The sequence below is a fragment of the Coloeus monedula genome (genome assembly GCF_965178545.1).
Source record: "Coloeus monedula genome assembly, chromosome: 9".
Classification (NCBI taxonomy): Eukaryota; Metazoa; Chordata; class Aves; order Passeriformes; family Corvidae; genus Coloeus; species Coloeus monedula.
Genome location: NC_138789.1, coordinates 10,256,397 through 10,278,671, shown reverse-complemented (window position 1 = coordinate 10,278,671; position 22,275 = coordinate 10,256,397). Strand labels below are relative to the sequence as shown.

At 38.8% G+C, this 22,275-nt stretch overlaps 1 protein-coding gene across 2 annotated transcripts in view; it reads right to left on the bottom strand.

Moving 5' to 3' along the window:
* Positions 1 to 22,275, bottom strand: part of NR5A2 (nuclear receptor subfamily 5 group A member 2) — a gene marked incomplete at both ends in the record, with an annotated part of 84,806 nt that overhangs the window by 17,986 nt on the left and 44,545 nt on the right. For both annotated transcript variants that reach the window (XM_082286716.1, XM_082286717.1), the window contains 2 exons: positions 6,441 to 6,588; positions 17,542 to 17,661. In XM_082286716.1, the coding sequence (XP_082142842.1) occupies positions 6,441 to 6,588; positions 17,542 to 17,661 (268 nt within the window). The remainder of the gene's footprint in view (positions 1 to 6,440; positions 6,589 to 17,541; positions 17,662 to 22,275) is intronic.

The window sequence follows — 22,275 nt, the reverse complement described above, 5'->3', positions numbered from 1 at the left end:
CAGTGTTAGCCTCCAGTGCATTCTCTAGTTGGACATTAGGGTTGAGACAGCCTGAATCTGACAAGTTTGCAGTAAGTATTTTTCTAAATTCAGATGTAAGGTGGGGAAGCCTGAAAGCCATGCCAGAATGCTGTACGGAACCCCTCAACTGCTGCTTTACTGGTGTTTATCTGGTGCAATTGTACAGGTATCCTTGGGTAACAGAATGGATCAATCTAAGAAAACTACCAATGGGTTTAACGAAACCACCTCATAATAACAGCCCAACTATACACGTGTGTTATAAATAAAGCATATATTAAACCACCTATAAAAATAGTTGTATATTTACAAAGTCACCAAAGTAAAAACAGTGAGAATGACCACTTTGAAGATGGCATTAAACCCTAACTACTGTTTGTTCCTGTGAGTGAGAAGTGGACACATTTGTAATGACAAGTCCATGTCTGGATAAGTTCTCCATTAGTGGCTTGCGTTGACTTGCCAAAGAAGAGTGTCATGTAATACTTCTCACTTCAAACCCACAGCACCTACTTCATCTTTATCTGCAATCAAAATCTACATGCAAAATTTCCTAGGTAATGTCTTTGTATCTGTAGTACACTTAGTTATCTATAATCCTGCATAAATTGGCTCTTGTCTAATTTTCTGGTCTTCTTTCCCATTTTCCTTTTGGTGTGATAAAACCTCCTGCCTCACTAATTCCTTCATTTCATTCTTATATTATATTTGTTTGTGTGCTCTTAAGTATTATAATTACTACAAAAGTTTAGTCAACATTCCCTGTTATATTACCTCCAGTTGATGCTTATAGTCTTATTTTTCTATCTGCATAAATGATATCCCTCATCAAACCCTCAGCAAAAGCTATAGAAGTGAAAGTATTTACAGCCTTGTGTTTCACCATAGTTTGCTGCTGCATTTTTAAATATTTTCTGTGTATTTAGGTTGCAAGTTCCCTGAGGCAGAGATTCTGCTGGTCTGTAAATCTAATAGAATAATGACTAGACCTATGATGTTACATGAAGTACACTAAAAAGTGCAATAGCTTTTTTTTTTCAGCTGCAGATTGTTGTGTAAGTGCAGTGACGTGAGTTACTGGCACCAGGTGAAGTGGAGCACAGGCAGCCTCTGTGCTCTGCTCCAAGTGCATGTTTGAAGGAAACTCCTTCCAGTCTTGTGAGTGCTGGGGGTAGAGTCTGCCTTGAATATGCTTAATTTCAGCCTGTTTCATCTGCATTAGGATCTTAAGAGGCTCATTTCTTTTCCATATGTGCAAATGGTGGGGCCTAGGACTTCAAATACCTCCTCCCGTTTCAGCTAAAGCAAGACTAAAAGCAAGGAAAGATTCATTTTCTAATATTCCTCTTAACTTGCAAATATTCCTCTCATTTTAACAGAAATGAGAACAGTGTTGCAGATCTAGATGGATTTATGCTGAATTTTCTGCTTAAATAAGACAGTGGTTTGTTCAAAAACTGAGTTCTTTTTGTTAGGGTTTTTTTCTGTCACTTAAACAAGAGCCCATTGTTTGATGTCCACCACAATTAAATGTTTATTATTTTTACTGGACCCTCCTGTTTCATGTTAAGTGGGATGTGAGATCAATAGTGGCTCTGCAATTATTTGTCCATTGATAAAACCTTCATTTCTCAAATGAAGTACATTTATCTGTGTCCTGACAGTGATAAGGGAGCAGAACCAGTCAGCTGCTACCTAGTCCAGCATTTAACTCCAGAGCTCGACAAGTGCCTGGACATGGCTCAAATGATGTCTAACTTTTTCCTATTGGCATTTCACTTTACAAACTGCTCTGATGGGAGTTTGAAAAATCATCCTTGCTGAGTTCACATAAAAAAACCTAGCAGGACAAATGGGAAGTTTTCATAAAGAGAAAACAAAGGCTGATTTCAGGTTAAGTGACTGTTTTGTAAAGCTACTGGATGGTAAAATGAAGATGACAGTAAATATCCCATTTAAGGCACTCATTTAGTTCTTCAAGCATAATTTAAATTTAGTCATTTATCAAATGTAATTGCTGCAAATATGATCTGAACTTTGTTCTGTGATAGGAAGCAAATTTTGACTTCAGTAAAGACAATGGGAAATTTTTCCTGGCTTTAATGAGGTCAAAATTGCATCTCCCAGTGGATAATCTGAGCCTATTTCAGCCCCAGAATTAGAGAATTCAACGGCCATTGTGGAGGAGTTTGTTGTTCAGTTTTGTTTTATTTCTAATTCTGATCTATGACAACAAGAGAAGGGAGTTTCCAAACTAATGTCAAATGTGGTAATGAAAATTCAGAGGCTGATAAACTGACACATTTGCTTTTTCTATATGTAATGTATCTTGATTCAAGCCAGCAGTTATTAAAGAAAAATCATTTGCATTTAGTTTTTGGCCTGCTTTTTGATGATGTGTACTGTGGGCTGTACTGGTTACAAGCTATAGAAAAATTAGGTGTATTTTTACTCTGGGATTAGGGTGAAGTATTCACATTACCCTCAATCTAGCCAACTTTTAGAAAGCTAGAGATGTTTATTATATTTGGTGGTAAATCTGATAAACAGTTACAGAACTGTGTGATCAGCATCTTTCTCAGATGTTCTCATTCCATGTGTTGGACATGAGTTCATCGAGCAGTGTTAAGAGTAGGTTTAACACTTAAGTGAGTCAAAGATTTCTTTATTCTTTCCCATTTTTGCAATTTGTGCCTGGCCACTAACTTTCTATCAACTGTGTGATTACAGTTGCTGCGTTATCGTATCCCTGTTGGTTCTTCGTTGGAGGAAGCCTGTCAAATGCAACTGAGAAGCCAAGAAATCCATACTCGCATATCTCTTGAGCTACTGGGGTTTTTTTTATCTACCTATCTTTAGATTGGAAAAAAAATTGGCTGACATACCTGAGTTAAATTGTGGTTTGACATATTGATTATCTTCCCTCCCTTAGGTGGTATTAAGAGGAGAATATCTCTATATGTGAAATCAGAGAAATGATGCCCCAGAAAACAGACATGTTTTGGGGTTTGCAAATATATTGTAAATATCAGTCAAAGAAGGGTTGGCAAGGATAACTGCAATGAAAGACTTTTGTTTACAGAGAGGTAAGAACTACCTACCTGTAAAAACATTTGCTTTTTACGACTGAGAGAGGGAATTGAAAAATTATGTAACTCTCCATATATAACTATTCTACAGCTAACGAGACATCACACTCAAGAGAGTATTTACCAAACTATTCTGACTTATTGAATAATTGCTGAGTCAACTGTACCATAATGTAGTTGGCAGTGCTGCTCAGAGGGTACCAGACGGAGCAGGTGGCCCCTGGAGAAAGGAGCCGAGCTGCTGTGCCTGGGGTCCCACTCACTGAGCTGGGGCTGTGCAGTTTGACTGCAGGAGGAGTTGTGCACTGCCAGCCACAACAGCCACAGTTAATATGCATCTGGCTAAGCCTCAGCAGCATCTTTAATGCTGCCAAAAATCAAAAGAATTTTCCTGTATAAACCCTAAGGAACTCCTCATGAGTAGATAACGAACAATTACCTCTTTCATTTAAGATCTAGCAAGCAAAACTGGTGTGATTTAATTCTATTTTGAAAAATTATCCTAAGTGCTTTGGGTTTTGATCATGGTTTTACTGTTAGTTTACTAAGATAATCACTTCTGAAATGTTAGGAAAAAAGGCAGAGACCAAGTTCTTTGCCCTAAAGGAGATTGCTGTCTTGTGGAGAGACAGACAGGACAATACAGCCATGAATAACAAACAGCTTTACAAGGCAGTCTCATATCTATACAGCTGTAAAAAACCAAACAGCTTCTTCTCGATAAATTAATTCTGTGGATTATTGACTTCATATTACCTTTAGGAGGCTTTATATTAGACATCTATTTTTTAATCAAGCACTGGACTAAAGAATAATAGTAAAAGGTTTTGTTGGTTTGGTTAACACTCATATGAATATCCTCAGAAATGTAAAAAGGGTGTATCTTGAAGCACTTTTTATTCCATTAAACATTACAGGGCCAGGTTGTCAACAGCTGAGATTTTTGAAATATTTTGTTTTTTATTAAGCAATATATTATTGGCATTAAGACCAGTTTTCTGCTGAGATGCCTGAGATGTAGATATGTGCAAAATGCACCTAGATACTTAGGTACAATATTGCTCCCAGTTATTTATGTAGAATTTGATGCTTAGCTATTTCTGACAGCCCTGCTCAATGCCTACCAGCATCGTTAGACACTTCAACGTCTTCTAAACCTGACTTGCTCTTAGGCTGTGAGGTGTCTTATTAATTTCAGCCACATGATTCATTCATTCTTTTGGGCACAAACTTAAGTGCTTAGCTGGAAACGGTGTCTGTGTTTTTCATTTCATTCTTGTCATCATTCTTGTTAAATATTTGCCTCTGTCCTGTGGGTCAAGTGGTAACATGTTTACATTTTACTCTTTGCAGAGTAACATCTAGATCTGACTATTAGCAAATGGAGTTCTGCAGTAGACTAAATAATGAACTAATCGATTTCAAAGGTGTCGAACCTGTCTTAGCTACATCACTTTTATATGCGAGTGATGTGACTACAAGGTTCCTACTAGCAACAAAATTAGCTCTTTTTATAGTAGCATAAATGAGAGAAAAACTGGGTAACCTGGCTTGGTACATATTGGCAGGTTATTCCTGCCAAGAAGGTGAGCACAGTAGCTGGCAGAGTTAGAAGAGCTAGAGAATGATTTCTAAATCAGTGCAAAGTACTAGAACAGCTGATGAAAATCATTAAATAAAAAGCCACCTAAATGGGAGAATTTTCTGAATGTACTTCACTTATTCAGCTAATTTAAAATGTTTCTGAACTGACTTGAATTCTCTAAATATTTTATCAGAAGAAAGCTACAGGCTCTATTTGTGCCACTGTATAATGGCTGAAAAACCTACTTATTAGGAATTAGGAAATATGAATTCTTGTTATCCATCAGATTAATTCATAAAACATAATTTCTGCAACAGATGGTTTGCTTTTGCTCCTCTGAGTCTAAGATGTTCAAGCAATGAAACCCTGAATACAAAGTGTTAATAGGTACCAAGGAAACCCATCATCTCTTCCTGGGGTTCAAAACGGACATACCTCAGAACGATCAATTCTGTTAGCATCATTCTAATTTGTAAAATAATTCTTTTATATCTTCTGCATGTTCTGTGTCCTGTACCTCTGAAGTATTGGTCTTTTATGTTCCCTGCATTTAAAGGGACCTTTATCTAAAATTTTCTCAAGCAGGTTCAAATTCCATAACACCTAGGAGGGACATATTTAAGTAATTGAGGTCTACAGTGTGATCAAAACTGTCACTTTTAGTATACTTGCAACTGTATTACAATAATTTATTTTTAGAATTTTATTGCTCTACAGATTTTTTTTAAAACTGAAAATTAAAGGAAAGCAATACTAAATGTCACCACTGCTGATACCTATTTCCTTGTTGTCCTTGGCTCATCTGTTCACCCTCTTTATAGACAAAAACACCTTTTCAGTAAAAAAGGAGGTTTTGCTATGGGGGTATGGCTGGGTCTGACCTTATTTATGTTTCTAAGTCTCTCCTTTCAACTGTCTGCCAAAAAAAAAATTCACTTGGGCAAAGTTCATTTAGACCAGCTTTACAACAAAGTGCAAACCTGAAACAGAGGACAGGCAGAAAAATCTCTTCCCATGAAGTCAATAGGAATCCATCTCCCTAAGATCTTTTTTATTCTTGGCACCAGTGATTTTTCTTGACTGACTTATTGGAGGGCACTGGTTTAACTAATTTGTCTTGCATAGGTATCTTTCCCATTCTGTCCTCTCCACTAGTACTACACAATCTTCCCTTTAAAGGTTATTTCCTAGCCAGATCTGTCCTAAAGCTATTATCATTAATTTGCACTTCAGGATTTCCTTTCACTTTTTAAAAACTATGAGATACATTCCTGATTTATGAGTTACCATGTGACAGCCATCATATGCAAAGAAGATTGTTTATACTTACCACAGATGCCTTTGAATAAGAGGGAAATTTCAACCATATCCCCTCTCCATCTGCTTTACATAACTGTATTCAATATCATAGAAGAACATGGCAATCTGTACTTTCCACTGTTCTCTAGGATGTCTAATAGAATTTTATTCCCGTTCTGGAAAATTCAGTAATCACATACCAAAATACAGAAGGTTTATAATACTGCATGAAATTCCATAGGTTTTAGGAGTCATTTCCATTGAAATGCACTTTTAATCCTTACACATAATTTCCCTGCAACTGATAATTAAAAATTATTCTCGGATTACTGTGAATATCTTTAAACATATTTCAAAATCATGTGTTTCAAGAAAATTGAAGAAAAGCATAATATTTTCAATGGTTTTAGAAAAAACAATAATTATGAAGATTAGCATGTACCTACCTAAACTAAACAGCACCAGGAATTTGAGACAGACAAATTCTCGTAGGTCAAACTGCAGGGAACGAAGCTTTGCTACCAGGTCTTGTGCATGGCTCATAAGATTGTTGAGGGTGGCTCCAGCTTGGGATGCTATTACGGAATAATCCACCTGTAAAAGAGAATTGTATTCCTATCTGGTTGTCACCCCCACACTTTAGGATGTTTCAAAAAATAATATACAACCAGGATACTCCTGGATATAGAAATCATTCTCAATTTAATGATGTTACCAAGTCAAGATGATTTTATATATAAACCAATTTTAACCCAATGGTATATATTGAAAATAACATTAAACCATATATCTTAATGGTATGTGACATCACTGTGAGTGCTGGTTTGTCTGTATTAGCTTTTTTAAGAAGCTTTAAATATGAGAGCTGCTTATGACACTGGTAGCTGTCCACATCTCAGTCTGTTATATTCATTTGGTGTCTCCTGTTCTCATTGTAATCATATGATCCTGCAAAGAACGACTGATGGAGTGAGCTTCGTGCCTACCCTGACTGTATTGCTCCAGAGGCACACCACAATATTCATGGGAAACAGTCCTGTGTCCATAACTTGGCCAGAAACATCTATTCAAGCCCAGAAATGTCGGTGTATTCCCACAGGAAACAGAGGTATTGTTTGGGTGGTTTCTGTTCTCCTCGGCTACACAAAATCCCTGTATTTGTTGGAGCTGCTTGGAACTCACTTGTTCTGGCAAGGGCTGCCCTGCAGGGGAAGGAGGGGTGGCAGGTGTGTGGCAGCCCAGCTGCCCTCGCATTGTCCCCAGCAGTGACCGCAGCGCACAGAGCTCCTTCCCCTGGGGAGGGAAACCAGCGGGGCTGCTCTGCGCTCTGCTGCCCTTGTCCTGCTGCCCCTTGTTCTCGGGGCAGGCTGACCTGCCTCGGACCTTTCCTTGCATACAGAGATCCAACGGAGAGCTGCAGTTAACAGGCTTATTAAAAAGGGAATAGCCACAAGCACAGGATACTTAAAGCCGGTTACTTCTGACTCATCCTTGGGCAGTCCTCGAACCTCAGGCACCCTCCCCAAGCCCAGCATGCTGAAGCTGTTCTGGCTGATGCCAGTCCCATTGCGGGGTTGTTTCCATGCAGGTGGCTGTGCCAGCCCCTGCCACTCCGAAGGTGTGCCCGCTTTGTCACGGGATGGTGACCAGCGGAGAAGGGTACCACAGCCTGCGGGAACGCCGTGATGGGAAGGTGAAGGGAGGGGCTGGGGTGGGCTGGCTCCAGGGCAGGGCAATGGCTTGGCATGGAGCAGGGTGGAACTGCTGTATCAGAACTGCGGTGACCTGAGCAACAGCCTCAGCTGAAACGCTCAGCCCACTTTTCACCAGAGTGCCCCACATCCCCTGCAAGTGCCACTGTCCCATGGAAATGGCCTGGTGTGCTGCTTGCTCCCCTCAAGGACCACTCCTGGCCAACTGGCTGAGACCTAAATGGGTCAGTGACACATTTTTAAAATGCCTTTTCTAGCCTGGGTGCTCTAATATTGCCAAGACCTTTCTCTTTTAGGAGTTCCAGAACGACGGGAAAATTGCTAATCATGCTTCATCTAAGTGAAGTCTGGCTGTAAATCAAGACTAGGCACAATGGTAAGTCCTTACTTTGGGTAGGTGATTTGTTTAATGGTATCAGTGCTCTTAGCTCATCTCTAAGGTTTCCCATAATAAAGTAGTTAATAAAGAATGGACAGGTATCACCACAGGAAACACACCAATACTGCAAAATTTTGTTTTTCCAGGCCCTTATTCCTTGAAATCTGGGATTAAAAAAAAAAAAAAAAAAGCTAAGGAACATGTATTTTGATTTTTTTTTATTTTAAAACTATTGAATTGATTTTGCTCAAGTATAAACAGCAGTAAAACAAGAAAAAAACCCCTTGAAATACTTTTAACCTGACGAAATTTCAGCAAGGAAAGATAGAAAGATGACTAAAAGAAACTAAAATGCACTTTTCTGGTAATGACCTTAATATAATCAATAAGTTACTGACTCTTATTACGAGATTTCATTTATACATACTCTTGTTGCACCCAAGAAACTGTCTGGACACAGCTGCACAAAAAACACGAAGTTACACTTTTTGTATGGAGGTTAAGAATAACAACACTTTGCAGCATTGGAGCAGTTAGAGTTGAGCTCATGTTTCAATTAAATCAATGGATTATGCTGAAGCATCCTGTGAGGCAGGTTTTATTGCTCTCTCTCACACCTGGGGAAACCTGAAGTAGTGACATTAAGTTGCTTACTCAGGGCTGAAGAAATCTGTGACAAAACTAGGATCTGATCTTTGGAAACCCCAGCCAATCCATCTTTCAAAAACTACTTTCTAGTTAATCCCTTATTTACTCTTTCTATAGATGCATTTATGCATATTTCTTTATGTATATATACTTATATAAATAATAAGAGAAAATAAAGTAACATAGCTCAAATGATTTTTACTCAAAGATCAGTTTAATGTAGTGACATGATTCAACTACTTTGTGTTGAGAAACTGGTCACATATAAATATGAAATTTTATAACTTAATTTCCCTTTTGTAATTGTTAAGACGGGAGAAAAAAGCTCAAAATCCCTTACTGAGCTTCCAATTTGTGGGGAAAATATGCTACTGACTTCATAATAAGAAGTTAAGATGTCTGAATGTCAAGAATATCAGTGGCCTTAGTGCAGCGATTATGCCATAATGGAAAAACCCAGTAGATGCCTGGCTCTCCCAGCATCCCTCTACTGGAGAGCTCTCAGGCAACCTGCTCCTCTTTCAGGTGCATTTAATATTTGCAGCACCAGCAAATTTGTCTGGGAGGCAAGTCCTCATCTGCCACTCACCAGGAACAGGCTGTATTAAATTTTTATATTTATTGACATTTCATTACCATAATTGACTGCAGTTGGTTCTCTAGTAGAAGGCACAGGGCTGCCTCCTAAGCAGGAGAATTGGTCCCTTGAGTAGGATTTGCAATTAAAAACAACGCAGAATGGATTTTTTTTTTAATTGTGTAAATATGATGAGTTGAATTTTCAGCTTTAACTAGAGAATAGTAGGTGTGCAGAAGGCTTTTTTCAAGAGTGAGCAAAATTATGAGTCAGTGGAAAGACGACCCCCAAAGGTGTCAATCAGTTTACACAAAAGCAACTGTGCATGAAAAAGCCTCAGTTAATGTCTATTCTGAAAAAGTGGTCACATTAAAGACTACTCTGTTCTGCTTGCTTGGTCCTTTATGCAGAAATTCATACTAAAATGTGTATTAATTCTTTTACCTTACAATTCATGATTAAAAGCGCTTCTAAAAGACAAAGATTAAACCAGCTTGGTTTTTGTGCAAAATGCTTAACTGCATACTGAAGTCTTAGCATTTACTTTATATTGTACATTTTACTTCATATTGTATATTGATTTCGTTTGGTAAAATCAAATCCACAACTAAAATTATTCTTGCATCCCAATTGATACTACTATATTTCACATTGATTTTGATGGTGAAGATGTTGTCTGGCATTTTTTAAAACAGCAGCTTTGTCAAAGATTCCACATAACCTAATTTGGAAGTAAAACGATGGGCTAAAGTTACGGCTGCAGAAGTGTGAATTCCCCCTGTACCCTGGGCTAAATAAATGCTGTGGCTGATGGCCAAAAATAAAGGGACCACCTGTGCTTTTTTGTTTTGCAAATGGTGTTTCATGGTAGTTAATGATTTTTGAAGACAAATCCCTGATTTTACTGGGCTCAGATAGTAATTTTTCTGGTGGAATCAGGTGGTGGCTTCTGGTATCAACTCTTCTCTATGTTCACAAAACAGTCTAACACTTAATCATGGAATTAAGTTCCTTTTTTTCTTCTAAAATTAAGCAGTGTTTGATTTCTAGACTATGACTGTGGTATCATGGGGAAATATTGTGCGGAACTGCACCAATCCTTTCAATGCTTCAGCAGGCTTGAAATAGTCTCCATAATATGATTAGAGTGATTTTACTTGTTGATGGCTGTTGCCAGGTACTGACTGTCCCTGAATGCCATTCCTTTCAGCCAGACAGGAATTGGACAAGTAAGGAATAAAGTCTCTGCTGTGGCTCTATTCAGTACCTGTATAATCTAGCAGACAAAGGCAGTTCAAGTTAATAATAGACTGATTTCATATTGAATTTAGTAAATTAGACTACTGTGTAGTTGGGGTATGAAGGCAGAGGCAGTGGATGCCCAGCTGCAGCAAAGGGAGCATCCTGCTCTTCCTGCTCTCCGGGGTATAGCACCTCTGGCTGCTGGGGAGCTGCTTGCCAACACTCCCTCCTTGGCTACAAACAGCACTGAAAGCTTGGGGTGGCCCACAGGGACCTGCCCTGGGTCTTTGAGTCCTGACCCTGCTCAAGTGGATGCTCTGTGGGTGGATGAGTCTCATCTCAGAGGCATGCATTCAGTATGTAGCAAACAAGTTATTTACCATTGCAACCTTTCCTCTGTTTCCTGAAATATATATTTCAGTGGAAATATATAATATATATTTCAGTGGAAACTGCAGTGGTTATTAAATTCTTTTTGAGCTTTTCATATAATTCTCGTATTAATAACAGTATTTCTGTTACGTTTCTAAGCAAATAAACATGGAAAACATTTTGAAGAGGTGCCTATGTACAAAAATTAAGGAGGTTTCAGCATGGACAAAACCCACAGATATGCTTGTATCTGCTGGTTATCAGGTTTGGATATATTAATTAAAATTGTATTGACTTATGCAGCATAAGATGCTTGTCATTTTAATGTGGAACACAATAATAGAAGATAATGAATTAGGTTGCCAGTGGCCCTTTCCCCTAGGATGATGTTATGGTGCTTGATAATTAACTATAATATGCAAATAGTAACACTCCAAAGTACTGCAGAGTATGATAGAATCCATTTCTTTACCGAAGTGTTACTATGGACTTTTGTGGGCTTTTTATATAGAGATGAGGTGATATGAAATCACTGCTGAGTTTGATATTCAGTAACTTCATCAGAAGACAGAGCATCACTGGAAATATTTTTTTTGTGAATATCTGGCTAACATCTCACTAGGCTGTGCTAACTCAAACTGCTTCATGAGGAGCTTTGAACCTTAAGTTCATTCTCCCTTATTACCCTCTTACCTTACACAGATTTCTGCTGTACTGTTTTAAATCCTTTCCCACCAATGACTGCAGAGGAGTCAAGACTGGACTTTGGATCCCATCACTATCACTACTCCAACAGGCAGGTGGGACAGACTGATGTTCTTTCTTCAGCTTGAGTCTCTGAATAACTTGTCTTTCATGCTGGGCAAGCTTAAAATCAGCTATGGGATTTTACATGAGTTTATGTTGACAAGTTAGTTCACTAGCATGGGACTGGTTTGGAGGACTAACAGGCTTGAAGAAATGCTGCCAGACTTCAGGCAAATAACTTTTGTTTTCTTTATGGGAGCCATGTGTAGGAAATACAAAAGAAATGTGTTTCCCATGAACACAACAGAGTTAGTGTGTGGGAAATGGAAGAATTCTGCTGTGCAAGGATTCATGTTGGGTGCTCTTTCCATAAATTTTTACTGGAATTGGAATTTTAGACTTTAAAGCATAGTGCTATGATGGTTTCATGGCAACACAGCAAAGCACATGTAAATTGGGATCAGGTTGTTCACAGGTATGTTCATAGGTACTTGAAAAGCTCAAAATATGTAACAAATATTTGGACAAACCTGAATTCAGGGCACTTCATGGTTATAACTGAATTTTGATGTGTTTTACCCAGTTTAACTGAGCACGTCTAGTTCATCCCCAAGGAGCAGCCAGCATAATATCTTCATAAGGCATGAGGCACTCTGAACAACTAGCACAACCTTACTTTCCTTTAGGCAGAAACCACTGGAGTAAGGAACTGTGCAAGAAAGCAAATACTGTACTAAACAGCAAAATAATGATTGCTTGACCTCATTTGTATCCATCTTGAATCAAATCCTGTGTTTATTTGCTGATGTAAGGACTTCTAGATTTGGCCCTAAAATGCAAATACCTCTTTTGTGCCCACTACAACTATGAAATCTCACTGACTACAACACATATCTAATGGGAAAAAGATATTTACTAATTTCCAAAAACATAAGAAGTAATAGGTTTCCACTAGATATCCATGAGCTTTCTATACCTATGACTTGTGTATGTCCTTTGCAGTCACTCCTCTAACACTCTTGTTCTTTCTGTACATCAGTGGTACTTCTGCAAGGGTGATCTTTCTTGGCAACACCATCAAGATCTCGTGCTCTTTCTCTGGTGCTATGCTTTAGAGTACAAATCTGGGTGTAAAGATGCATTTGCATGATGACTTGAACTAAATCAATAGTTTCAATAATCTCAAAAAAAATCTGAGATTTAGACACATTTTTGGATGGTCTTTTTAACTGGAAAGGCTTTGGCTAAGCTCAGCAGAGGGAATATTTGGCAACAGTGAGTACAGTGTAGGTATGAACAAAAGGAGCAGATTTTGTCTGGGCAGATGAGGCTACAATTCACATATTGTGCGTTGAATGTTGCAGGAAAATACACTAACAACGATATTCTGTGCAGAGCTTTAGTATCTACCTTATGTGTGCTGGCTCTTGGAAGCTGGCAGTGTATTGCTATTGTAGAAGATACAAGAGGAAAGTGCTCAAGTTGGAGGAATTAAAATTCTAAAATTAGAAATGGTCTGTTAAAATTACATGCCACATGGCAAGCCTACAAAACTCAGCATGTGGAGAGCGTATTGGCAATGATTTACAATTAACCACCACATTGCAAATCACTCCTTAGCTGTTTTCTATTATGAAATTTTGAGAGTTGTAAAATGCGTTTGTGCTACTTTATTTCCTTTTGAAATGGTAATTGCAACTGCTGAGGGGCAGTACTTAGTGCAGAAAATGAAGTGTGCAGCACAGGGAGGAACTTGTTTCTGAGGAACTGCTGAGGAATTGTAATGATGTGAAAAAAGTGCTTTCTTGAAACAGACAGACACAAAAGAGCTTAATTTATGAAACCCCAAATAAGTAACAAAATAAAACACAGTCTCTTTTTGTACAAGGGCCAAAGCTTACTGCTTTGTTGCTGACTGCACTTTTTCCCCATCAAAGTGGAAACAGTGGATTGACTCTGGGTAAAACTCATGAACCAGTGGCTTGAGGGAAATGCAGATATATGGAAATGTGATAGGAGTGCCCTAAAGTAATGGGTTTTGAACCAGTGTGTTTGAAAATTACCAAGTGTTCTAACTGCTAGCCCATTTTATATACCTAGTACAGAACTGACAGTGGTATGGCCCTGGGGACCTGGATAAAGTTTGGCTTTTGTGTCTGAGGAACAGAGGCTGCGCAGTCTAAGTAGAAACAGCAGGTATGTTCTAATTAAGTGGTGGTAAATTCCCCCCTTACAGCTTCCACCTTGATGGTGATTGTAAAAAGGACTGTGTTTAGGAGTAGCTTTTATGGAGGGATATATTAAGGAAAGTGAGGAGTGAAGCTTCTCAGGTCTTAAATATGCTAACTTGTGACAATAATCTTGATCTCTCAGGTAATAAAGTTGGCAGTCTAGCTCAGGCCCTCAATTTAAAGTTATTATCTTTGAAAGCCAGATGATTGACTGTAATTTCACTCATAGTGCTTTGTTGGTAGCAGAAATAAAAATGTCTACAGCACTTTTCATCAGAAGTGTCAGAGTGCTTTTCACACCTTAATCAACTAATTTTTATGAAATGGTGGCATGGTTTTTCCCTGTCTCTTCTGTGGGAACTGAAAGGATCAGGACAGCAATGAGAAAGTATGCAGGAATGGTGCAGTAGCAAAGACTCATAATGCTCAGGTCTAGAAGTGTGGCTTCCCAGAATTATTTTAGAGTTTTTACAGAGGATACAGACACAGTCATAATGTCCTTTCATAAATACATTTGAACAGATGTTGTGTCTAAGAATGCAACAGTCTGAGTCAATGCTTCCAAGTAGGTCCATCTTGACACTTAGGGAAAGATACAGTTGTATTGGATCAACTCATCTGAAAAAGTAACTCACTGCTGAGCAAGGATGTGAAAAGGCAGCATACAGCAGCTGAAGCCAGGAATGGCTCAGGACAAGGAATGTGGAAGTACCATCCACGTCCATGTTCACTGGCATGGAGTGATAATGTTAAAAAAGCTTTCAGCTGTGGTTGAAACTTGCAAGGGATGTCAAATTGCTAGTCTGGAATAAACCAGGAAAATGTGGGAATGCTGCTGGGTTCAGATGGTGATTTTGTGGCAGCAAGCACAGACCAGGCTGAGGTTCTCAGTGCCACCTTTGCCTCAGTCTTTCCTAACAAGATCTCCTGGGCTCTGTGCGTTGCATCAGGGCTCAAGGAGGAGGAGAGTGATGAGCATGGGGTGTAAATTGGAAAAAAATATAAAGGGTTCATAGGAGAACTAAGGAAGAACTTTCTCCCCATAGAGGTTGTCAGGCAGTGGTACTGGCTGCACACAGATGTTTAGCAGTTTCTGTCCTTGGATTTTTTCAAAGCCCAACTGGACAAAGCCCTGAGAAACCTGCTTTGAGCAGGGGGTTGGACTGGTGACTCCTTAAAATTCCTTCCAGCTTGGATTATGCTGTGATTTTAAGAGTTGTGGCTCTGGCAATTCTAGATATTTTAAAACTTCTGCTTAGCTCACCCAGCCTTGTCCATCTAAGTAAAAAATGTTCTTCAAGGAATGATTTTTATCCATGAAAATCATTTAAATAGATGCTGTTTTAAAGTAAATGCTTTTGATGGAGAAATTGCATACAAGTCATGTACTGGCACCACTGCAACACCTTGACTACCAGCAGCCTTTCTGTGAGACGTGTGCCATGCACAGCATGGCGGGGGCAAGCGCCCGCTCCTGGAAGCCAATCGGGCTTTTCTCTGGGGATCCAGTGGCCAGGGCTGAGTGAAATCGGGACAAAACAGGGCCATTATGGGCAGATTTCAGAAACAGCAGCCAGAGACTCTGTAATTCAGGTCTAGTGTCTCCCTGTTTCTGCATGTAGGTTCTGCAGCTGTTAGCGATTGTGAAATGGGAAAAAGGACTGACTGTAGAGTTTTTGTTGCTGTTGTAGTGATATGGCTCCTCCTCTCAGCCTAAGTGCAAAGAGGAAGGTAAAGAGGGTGATGGGAGACTCTGGGGGTGATTGCACCAACTTCAGTTACAAACTTCAGCATAGGAAAGGAAAAATTTGGTTTAAAGAAGGATGTGTTAAAACTAGTTTACAAGCATGGACAAAAATGGATGCAGTCATTCCAACATAGGCAGGTTTTAACCTAGTTGGAGACTGCCTGGAAATACACAGCTTCCCAATCCAGCTGCTGATTTGCAAGCAGTACTTTTAATAAGCATCCTGCTACCTGTTGTCCAACAGTGAAGAAACGCTCTGCTTTGCCTTGAGATCATGTGCAGCTGGGGTTTTTATTTTCAAGAAAAGATAAAAGTGGCTAATGAGGTAAAAATTATTACTATGGCAAAATGGGGACAATGGCTAGAATTTAAGGGTAGTTAGATGTCTCTAATGATTTCAGCAGGACTTAGGCACTCAGTGCCTTTAAAACAGTGCTAATCACATAACAAAGGAGACACTAATTTATCAGTTCTCTGAGGAACAGAAACCTGTCAATATACTTATACCTTTATAAACACAGGAGCAAGCAAGCATCCTGTGTGGTAAATTAAATAATAGCCAGTAAAATTGTTTGTCTTTTGCAGAGGATGAAATGGAAAGGGAATCAGTCATTTTCTCAATAGCACCAATAAAAATCAAGAGTAATGCAACTAAACTAACTTTTGCTAATATAATTAGGGAATACAGCAAGATCTGAGGTAGGTTAGTGACTTTCCATGAAGTGCAGGAGTTAGTTCCATAGCTAGAATTTGAGTTTTCCAAATTCTTTCTTGAACAAGTCAATAATTTCTCTTTTCTACTGTAGACCTCTTAATTCTAAATGCCAACAGAAGAATCAGAGTCCTTCTGATTCTTATGAACACTTGTTCTTAGTCTTAAGAAATGGCTGCAGCTTTAAAATTATAGCTAAAGCTGTAAGCAGATTCCACAACATGCAGACACAAACGGTGTAGCACAGGAAAAGGAGCTCTTTCCCATGTGTGTATAAATTGAGGCACTTCAGTTTGCAGCAACTTAAATACCAAAGAGCCATCATTTGTTTTCACTTCAAGTCAGAAACATAATGTACAGGCACACTTTGCTTTTCTTTGATACTCTCATTTTTTTTTTTTTTTTTTCTGTTAAAGCAGAATAACAATCTGAGGAATAAGGTTCTTGTTTTACTGTCAAGTCTGTTGTGCTTTGGAAAGCATGAAGAAAAAACTTTCTATTTCTTTTGTGTTTTCTCACAGTTTTCTTAGTATTTGCTACATTAGAGCTCTTGCATTTTGGGAGATCCTTGTATCTGACACATGAAGAAAATTAACCCCTGGACAGCTGTGCAGAAACTGCAGGGTGCATACCCTGAGACAGTTTCTGAGACAATACCTGCTTTTATAGCCTATGGACAGAATCATTTTCCTGGGATTAGATGTCTCAGCTGCCCAGTTTCTCATACATGTGCATATGCCCCTAAAAGCAGGGTATTTCTGAGGTAGTAAGCAGCAGCTTCTATAGATTTCTGGCCCAGCCTGGGCTTTTTTTTCAGTAAATCACAATTCTGAAGGGAAGAAAAGCTATACTTGCTTAAACCTAAAGCATTAGGTTTGAGAGTGTTGTTGTCAGAAACCATTTTAGCCCTAAGGAAATATTACTTCTTGAGAAACACTTCTCATCCGCTATTTTTCAATTACTGAAGTATTTGAAAAGCAAAGTGCTTATGATTATATCTGCTTTTTTAGGTTTATCTGTAATCAGCAGACTAGAAACAGAGTGCACAAGTGGTTTTACCTACAGCATTTGTGGCGGACCTCTGAGAACACAGGAATGCTTCTGACCTAGTTAAACTCTGCTACTTTGAAAACTATTCTATAAACAAGACACGACTGTTTCTCTCAGACCACATACTCACCTGTTGCCCGGTAACCAGAAGGATGGAGCCTTCTTTCCCGTGTACCACTTGCCGGTAAATGTGATCTAGAATTAAGAGTTCGCTCCAGCAGTTCTGAAGCAGCTTCATTTGGTCATCAACCTGTAAAGAAAACACAAATATTGGTGACATCACTCTGGGGGTAAGTCTGACATCTCACTATGGAGGCAGTTCTCCTTTACACAGCTGGCTGACATCAGGAGGACAGAGATGCTGTCTAGAATTTTTCATCCCCAGAATTGCTGTCTGCAGTTGAATAAACAGAATGCTGCTGTAGCCTTTATCTGTAAAATGTATAGAATATTTACTCCTGATTAGATTCCAGGAAAATATAACTATGGCATTGTTATGCAAAGTAGTAATAATTGTGTATTTATGGCAATGGGATTTCATTTTTGCCCAAAACAAGAAGAGCAGGAAATAATGCTGATGTGAACTTTCTCATACTCCTCACCTTTGAACCTCAGCTTCTGGAAATAATAAGGAATCTGCAGATTCACAAGTGTTGTTGCTGCAACAGGCCCAAGTCAGAGACAGGTCCCTTGCAAATTAAAAAGTGCAAGATACAGAGCAAGGCTGATTCAGTATTAAAGATCTCTTGTATTTGACATTTCGACCAAGTGATTTGTTGGCTCAGGAGTGGACAGTAAATTACCACATTGATGCACTTGGGCCAGGTTTAAATTAATTATTAGAAAAATATATTTGAAATGTACAATTTCTATTACTCTTGCTTTTTACATGAAACTGTTCTTTGATCATTTTCTTCTCTGAACAAGAAATGCTGAAAAAATCACAAAAATCAAAGAAATCATGCTAACATTATAATGTCATCCAAATTACCGTTTCACACGAAGCTATCATAGCTTACATCTGAAGAAAACAAATTTTGAGAGAGTTTAAACCTTCAGCATCCTTGTAACAACACCTAATACCTGAACAAGAGGTCAAGCATTTGAATGTACTATAAATGACTACATATTTCCAGTGTAAGCCAGCTGTCTCAGCCACAGGCTTTTGAAAACAAACTACACTTTACAGGTCTGGCTTTCTGAAGATCCCAACAGCAGCTACTCCACAATCAAAGCTTACCTCCCAAGCGTTACCCTATCATTAGTGAGCCAGTGCTGTGAGAACAGTGTGAGATGGCAAAATCACAAAAAATTGTTTTGCACATAGTCTGTTCCTGCTGTTTTACAAGACTCGCAAAACTAGCACAGCGAACATCTGCTAGTGGTTCACAGAATCTACTGCTCTGTATTCACTGTAATTTAACCAGTGAAAGCCCATAAAATGGATAGCATAAACAGCTCTGTGCACATCCCAAACACCATGTTGCCTGCAGAAGACTATTAGATCCATCTGCTTTTGCCATTTTAAGAAAGATGGTGGGGCAGCAGATGCCTCCCAGTTTGCACTAGGAAGAAAGAGAGACATGACTTTAATGAGGATTGTGTATTACTAAAAGGTAGGACAAATGACCAGTTCCAGTCTTCTTCTGGAAGACATGTAGATGAGGAAAAGCAGTTAGATTGAAAAAAACATTGAACAAAAACAGTAGTGCACCACTTCTTATGTTAGAATGTGCTGGTAAAGTTTATGATGTGTGTAAGTGCAGCCAGAGGACAAACACCTTTGTGGTTCCCTGGCATGTTGGTAAATGAGTTGCAGAAGCATATTATCTGTCAAAATGAGAAAATCAGCTTTTGACCAAAACGATTATGTGCCTTAAACTCATTGTGCCTGAAACTGATCCTGAAGACAAAGAGACTGAAGTTTGGTTCTGAAGAGGAAGGTCCTTTGCAGGAAAATCCTCTTGTGGACTTCAGTCTTCTGACTCCAAAGCCAGAGCAGGCTTTTCTGCCACTAACAGTGTAAGCAGGAGAAAAGGTAGCATTCTGTCACCAAGATATTTAAGTCCAGTCTGGGACTAGTCATAATCAACAACATTTTCAATTGTGGTACACAATGAATTAAAACAAGCTCACAAGCTTGTGCTAATGGCTAAATTTTGAGGGTTTTCTCTGTTTGTGGAGATCTTTAGGAGTATTGTCAATGTTTTAACACCAATAAGAAAAACGTTCCTGTTGTCCGAACTACTAGGAATGCTTATAAATAAAAGTTAAGCATCATATGGCAAATACCTGCCTGCTGCAAGAACACTCCCCAAATCTGCAGCTGCTCCCTGCCATAACAGAGCACTGACAGAAGGATAATATAACCTAGGTCTTATCTAACCAAGATGTCAAATGAGATACTCATTTGACAGCTATCAAGCCTCAAGCAAAAGCGTGAGTGAATACTGTGCCCAGATGGTTAAATTTAGGTCCTCTCTGGCCACTGGCATTGAGATGAAGACTCACCAGTGGGGACAGCATAACTGGAAATTGTTGCTGAAGAAATGGCTTTTAAAAAAAGGTGTGGAAGAAGGTAATGAAAGGTGTGTGACTCAAAAGAAATAGGAGATCATTTCCAGCAGGCAGGGCAGCATGAAAGAGGAATAATGTTACAAGTATGAAATGAGTAAAACATCACACATGTAAAACTGCTCTTAAGTGACAAGGGAAGCAAAGGGAGTTCTTAGGAGGTGGCTTTCAAGGAAGGGAATGGGGAGCCAGTGTGGTAGGAGAAGAAGGTGAGGAGGATGAGATGCAGGCTTAAAGGGTTTGTGTGACTGCAAGTGATGCTGCTGGGGCAGAGAAGGAGCAAGTACTTTGTGTTAGAGAAGCAGAGGATAGTGGTTGACAACAGCACAGGTGTGGTATTCATCTGCTCAATGACCTTGATTCTGTTAGGTGTCTGAATACAGGTTTGAACACAGAATTCTGTGATGGTGTGTCTGAGTTCCTACACTGACAGCTGGTATTATAAGGTGACTTTAAAGAATTATTTTTCTGAGTTTTCCTCTAACAAGGATTGGAAAACAGGCATGTGTGAGAATACATTTAGATGCATCTATTAGTTTGCATAATTTATCTTGCCAGTATAATGCAAGCCAGATAGAGTATTTCCAGGAATAGAGGAAATGGATTCTCAATTTGAAGAGTTAAGGTCTAACCCTGAGCACTGTGGTGACACACTATCTCTTGGCAGGAGAAAAAGATGGGAATGGGAGTGTCACATCTGCCTGCTAAACCCTGGCCTCCCCTCAGCTGGGCTCTGAGCTTTTGATATGGGATTCAGTGGGGGTTTGTAAGGCTCACTGAGGCCTCTATTGACACTGAAATACACAATCACACCTTATCAATTGTAGTTAAAGGGAGGACTTATCTCAGAAATGCTGGTTACTCATCTGAAAAACTATTTGTGCTGATGTTATAGATGAGGAAAGCTAGTGTGACACAAGAGTAGTATTGTTGTAGAGTGTATGCTTCCCACAGCACAGAACGTTAATCATTATAAACTTTTGTTTTCTCTGAAGAACAACACTGAAATTGCCAAACAGTAAAATGAAGAATAATGTGTATGCTTTGCTGAAAGTCACCTCAATCTTATCAAAACAACACTGTGTCTTTCTTTTAGGAAAGTGTTTCAAAATATTTCGCATACTGTAACCAACAACTGCAGATTTATTACAATATTTCTTCTGAAACAGTATTTTCAGCCTGATACTTGATTAATTACCTGTTAAAAATTTCAGGGTCATGGGTTTTTTGTGTTGCTCTAAGTTAAATATTTTCCTTATAATTATTGCTGCACATTCAGTTAAACAATGCACTCACCTTTTACCCAGTTTACACCTCCTTTTCTCAGAAGCTGGAGAATCCTTTTTCATCCCTGTTCTTTTACATCCACTTGCCACTGTAGCTTTGGGCTTTTCTGCTACTAAAAATTTAAAAGGGTATCTAATGATTTTTAAAAAACATGATAATTGAAATTTATGTGATAAAACTGTGCTGGATTCAGCTCAATTATTTTTACTTATGCTTCTAAGAGGGAATGCAAATATGGAATAACATGAAGCATTCATCTCGTAGTGCCACTTTTAAATTCTACGGCCATTGAATAGCCATTTCCTAGTGAATATGAAGTGATTAAACATCTGTCTGAACTGTTCAGCCAGAAGCATACAGGTTCAAGGGATGGTTGAACTTTCTTTCAAATGCAGTTAGGAGATCACTCACAAGTCATTGCAGACATATAGTTTGAGTTGTTACTCCATTTTCTTATGCTATCGTGATGCAAATCACCCCAAATCAAAGTTTTATAAGGCAAGTGCACTCCAGAGGCTATTTTTTACTCCTGAATGCATGCATGGTTTCCAAATCATTATATAGGCAGCGAAGGATTTGGACTCTCCAGATGGGTTGCTGCTAACAGTGGGAAACCTCCTGTGCAAGGTTGCTGTCAAAAAGCAGCACATAACAGCCAATGTGGTTTTAGAAGTGAATGCACATAACTTTCAGAATCAGTGAATGCCCTAATAAAATGTGATTACTACCTATAACCTCAGTAATAAAATGCTACAAAGTTCAAGAAGAAATGATTTAATATTAACTATGATTGTTCCAGCTCTTTACTAGAAACCTGTGTGTTATAAAAATTTCTAGGTGAAGGCAGGGAGTGATCTTTACAAGTCTGTGTTTGCTTAAATGACTGTCCTGTTACCATCTAGCTCTAGCGTGAAGGAAGTATAAATCTGTCCAAGTTTGGTAGCTCTTTACATTTGTCTTGATTTAAAAATGAAAAGAAATACAGAAATACTTCAGTGTGTGC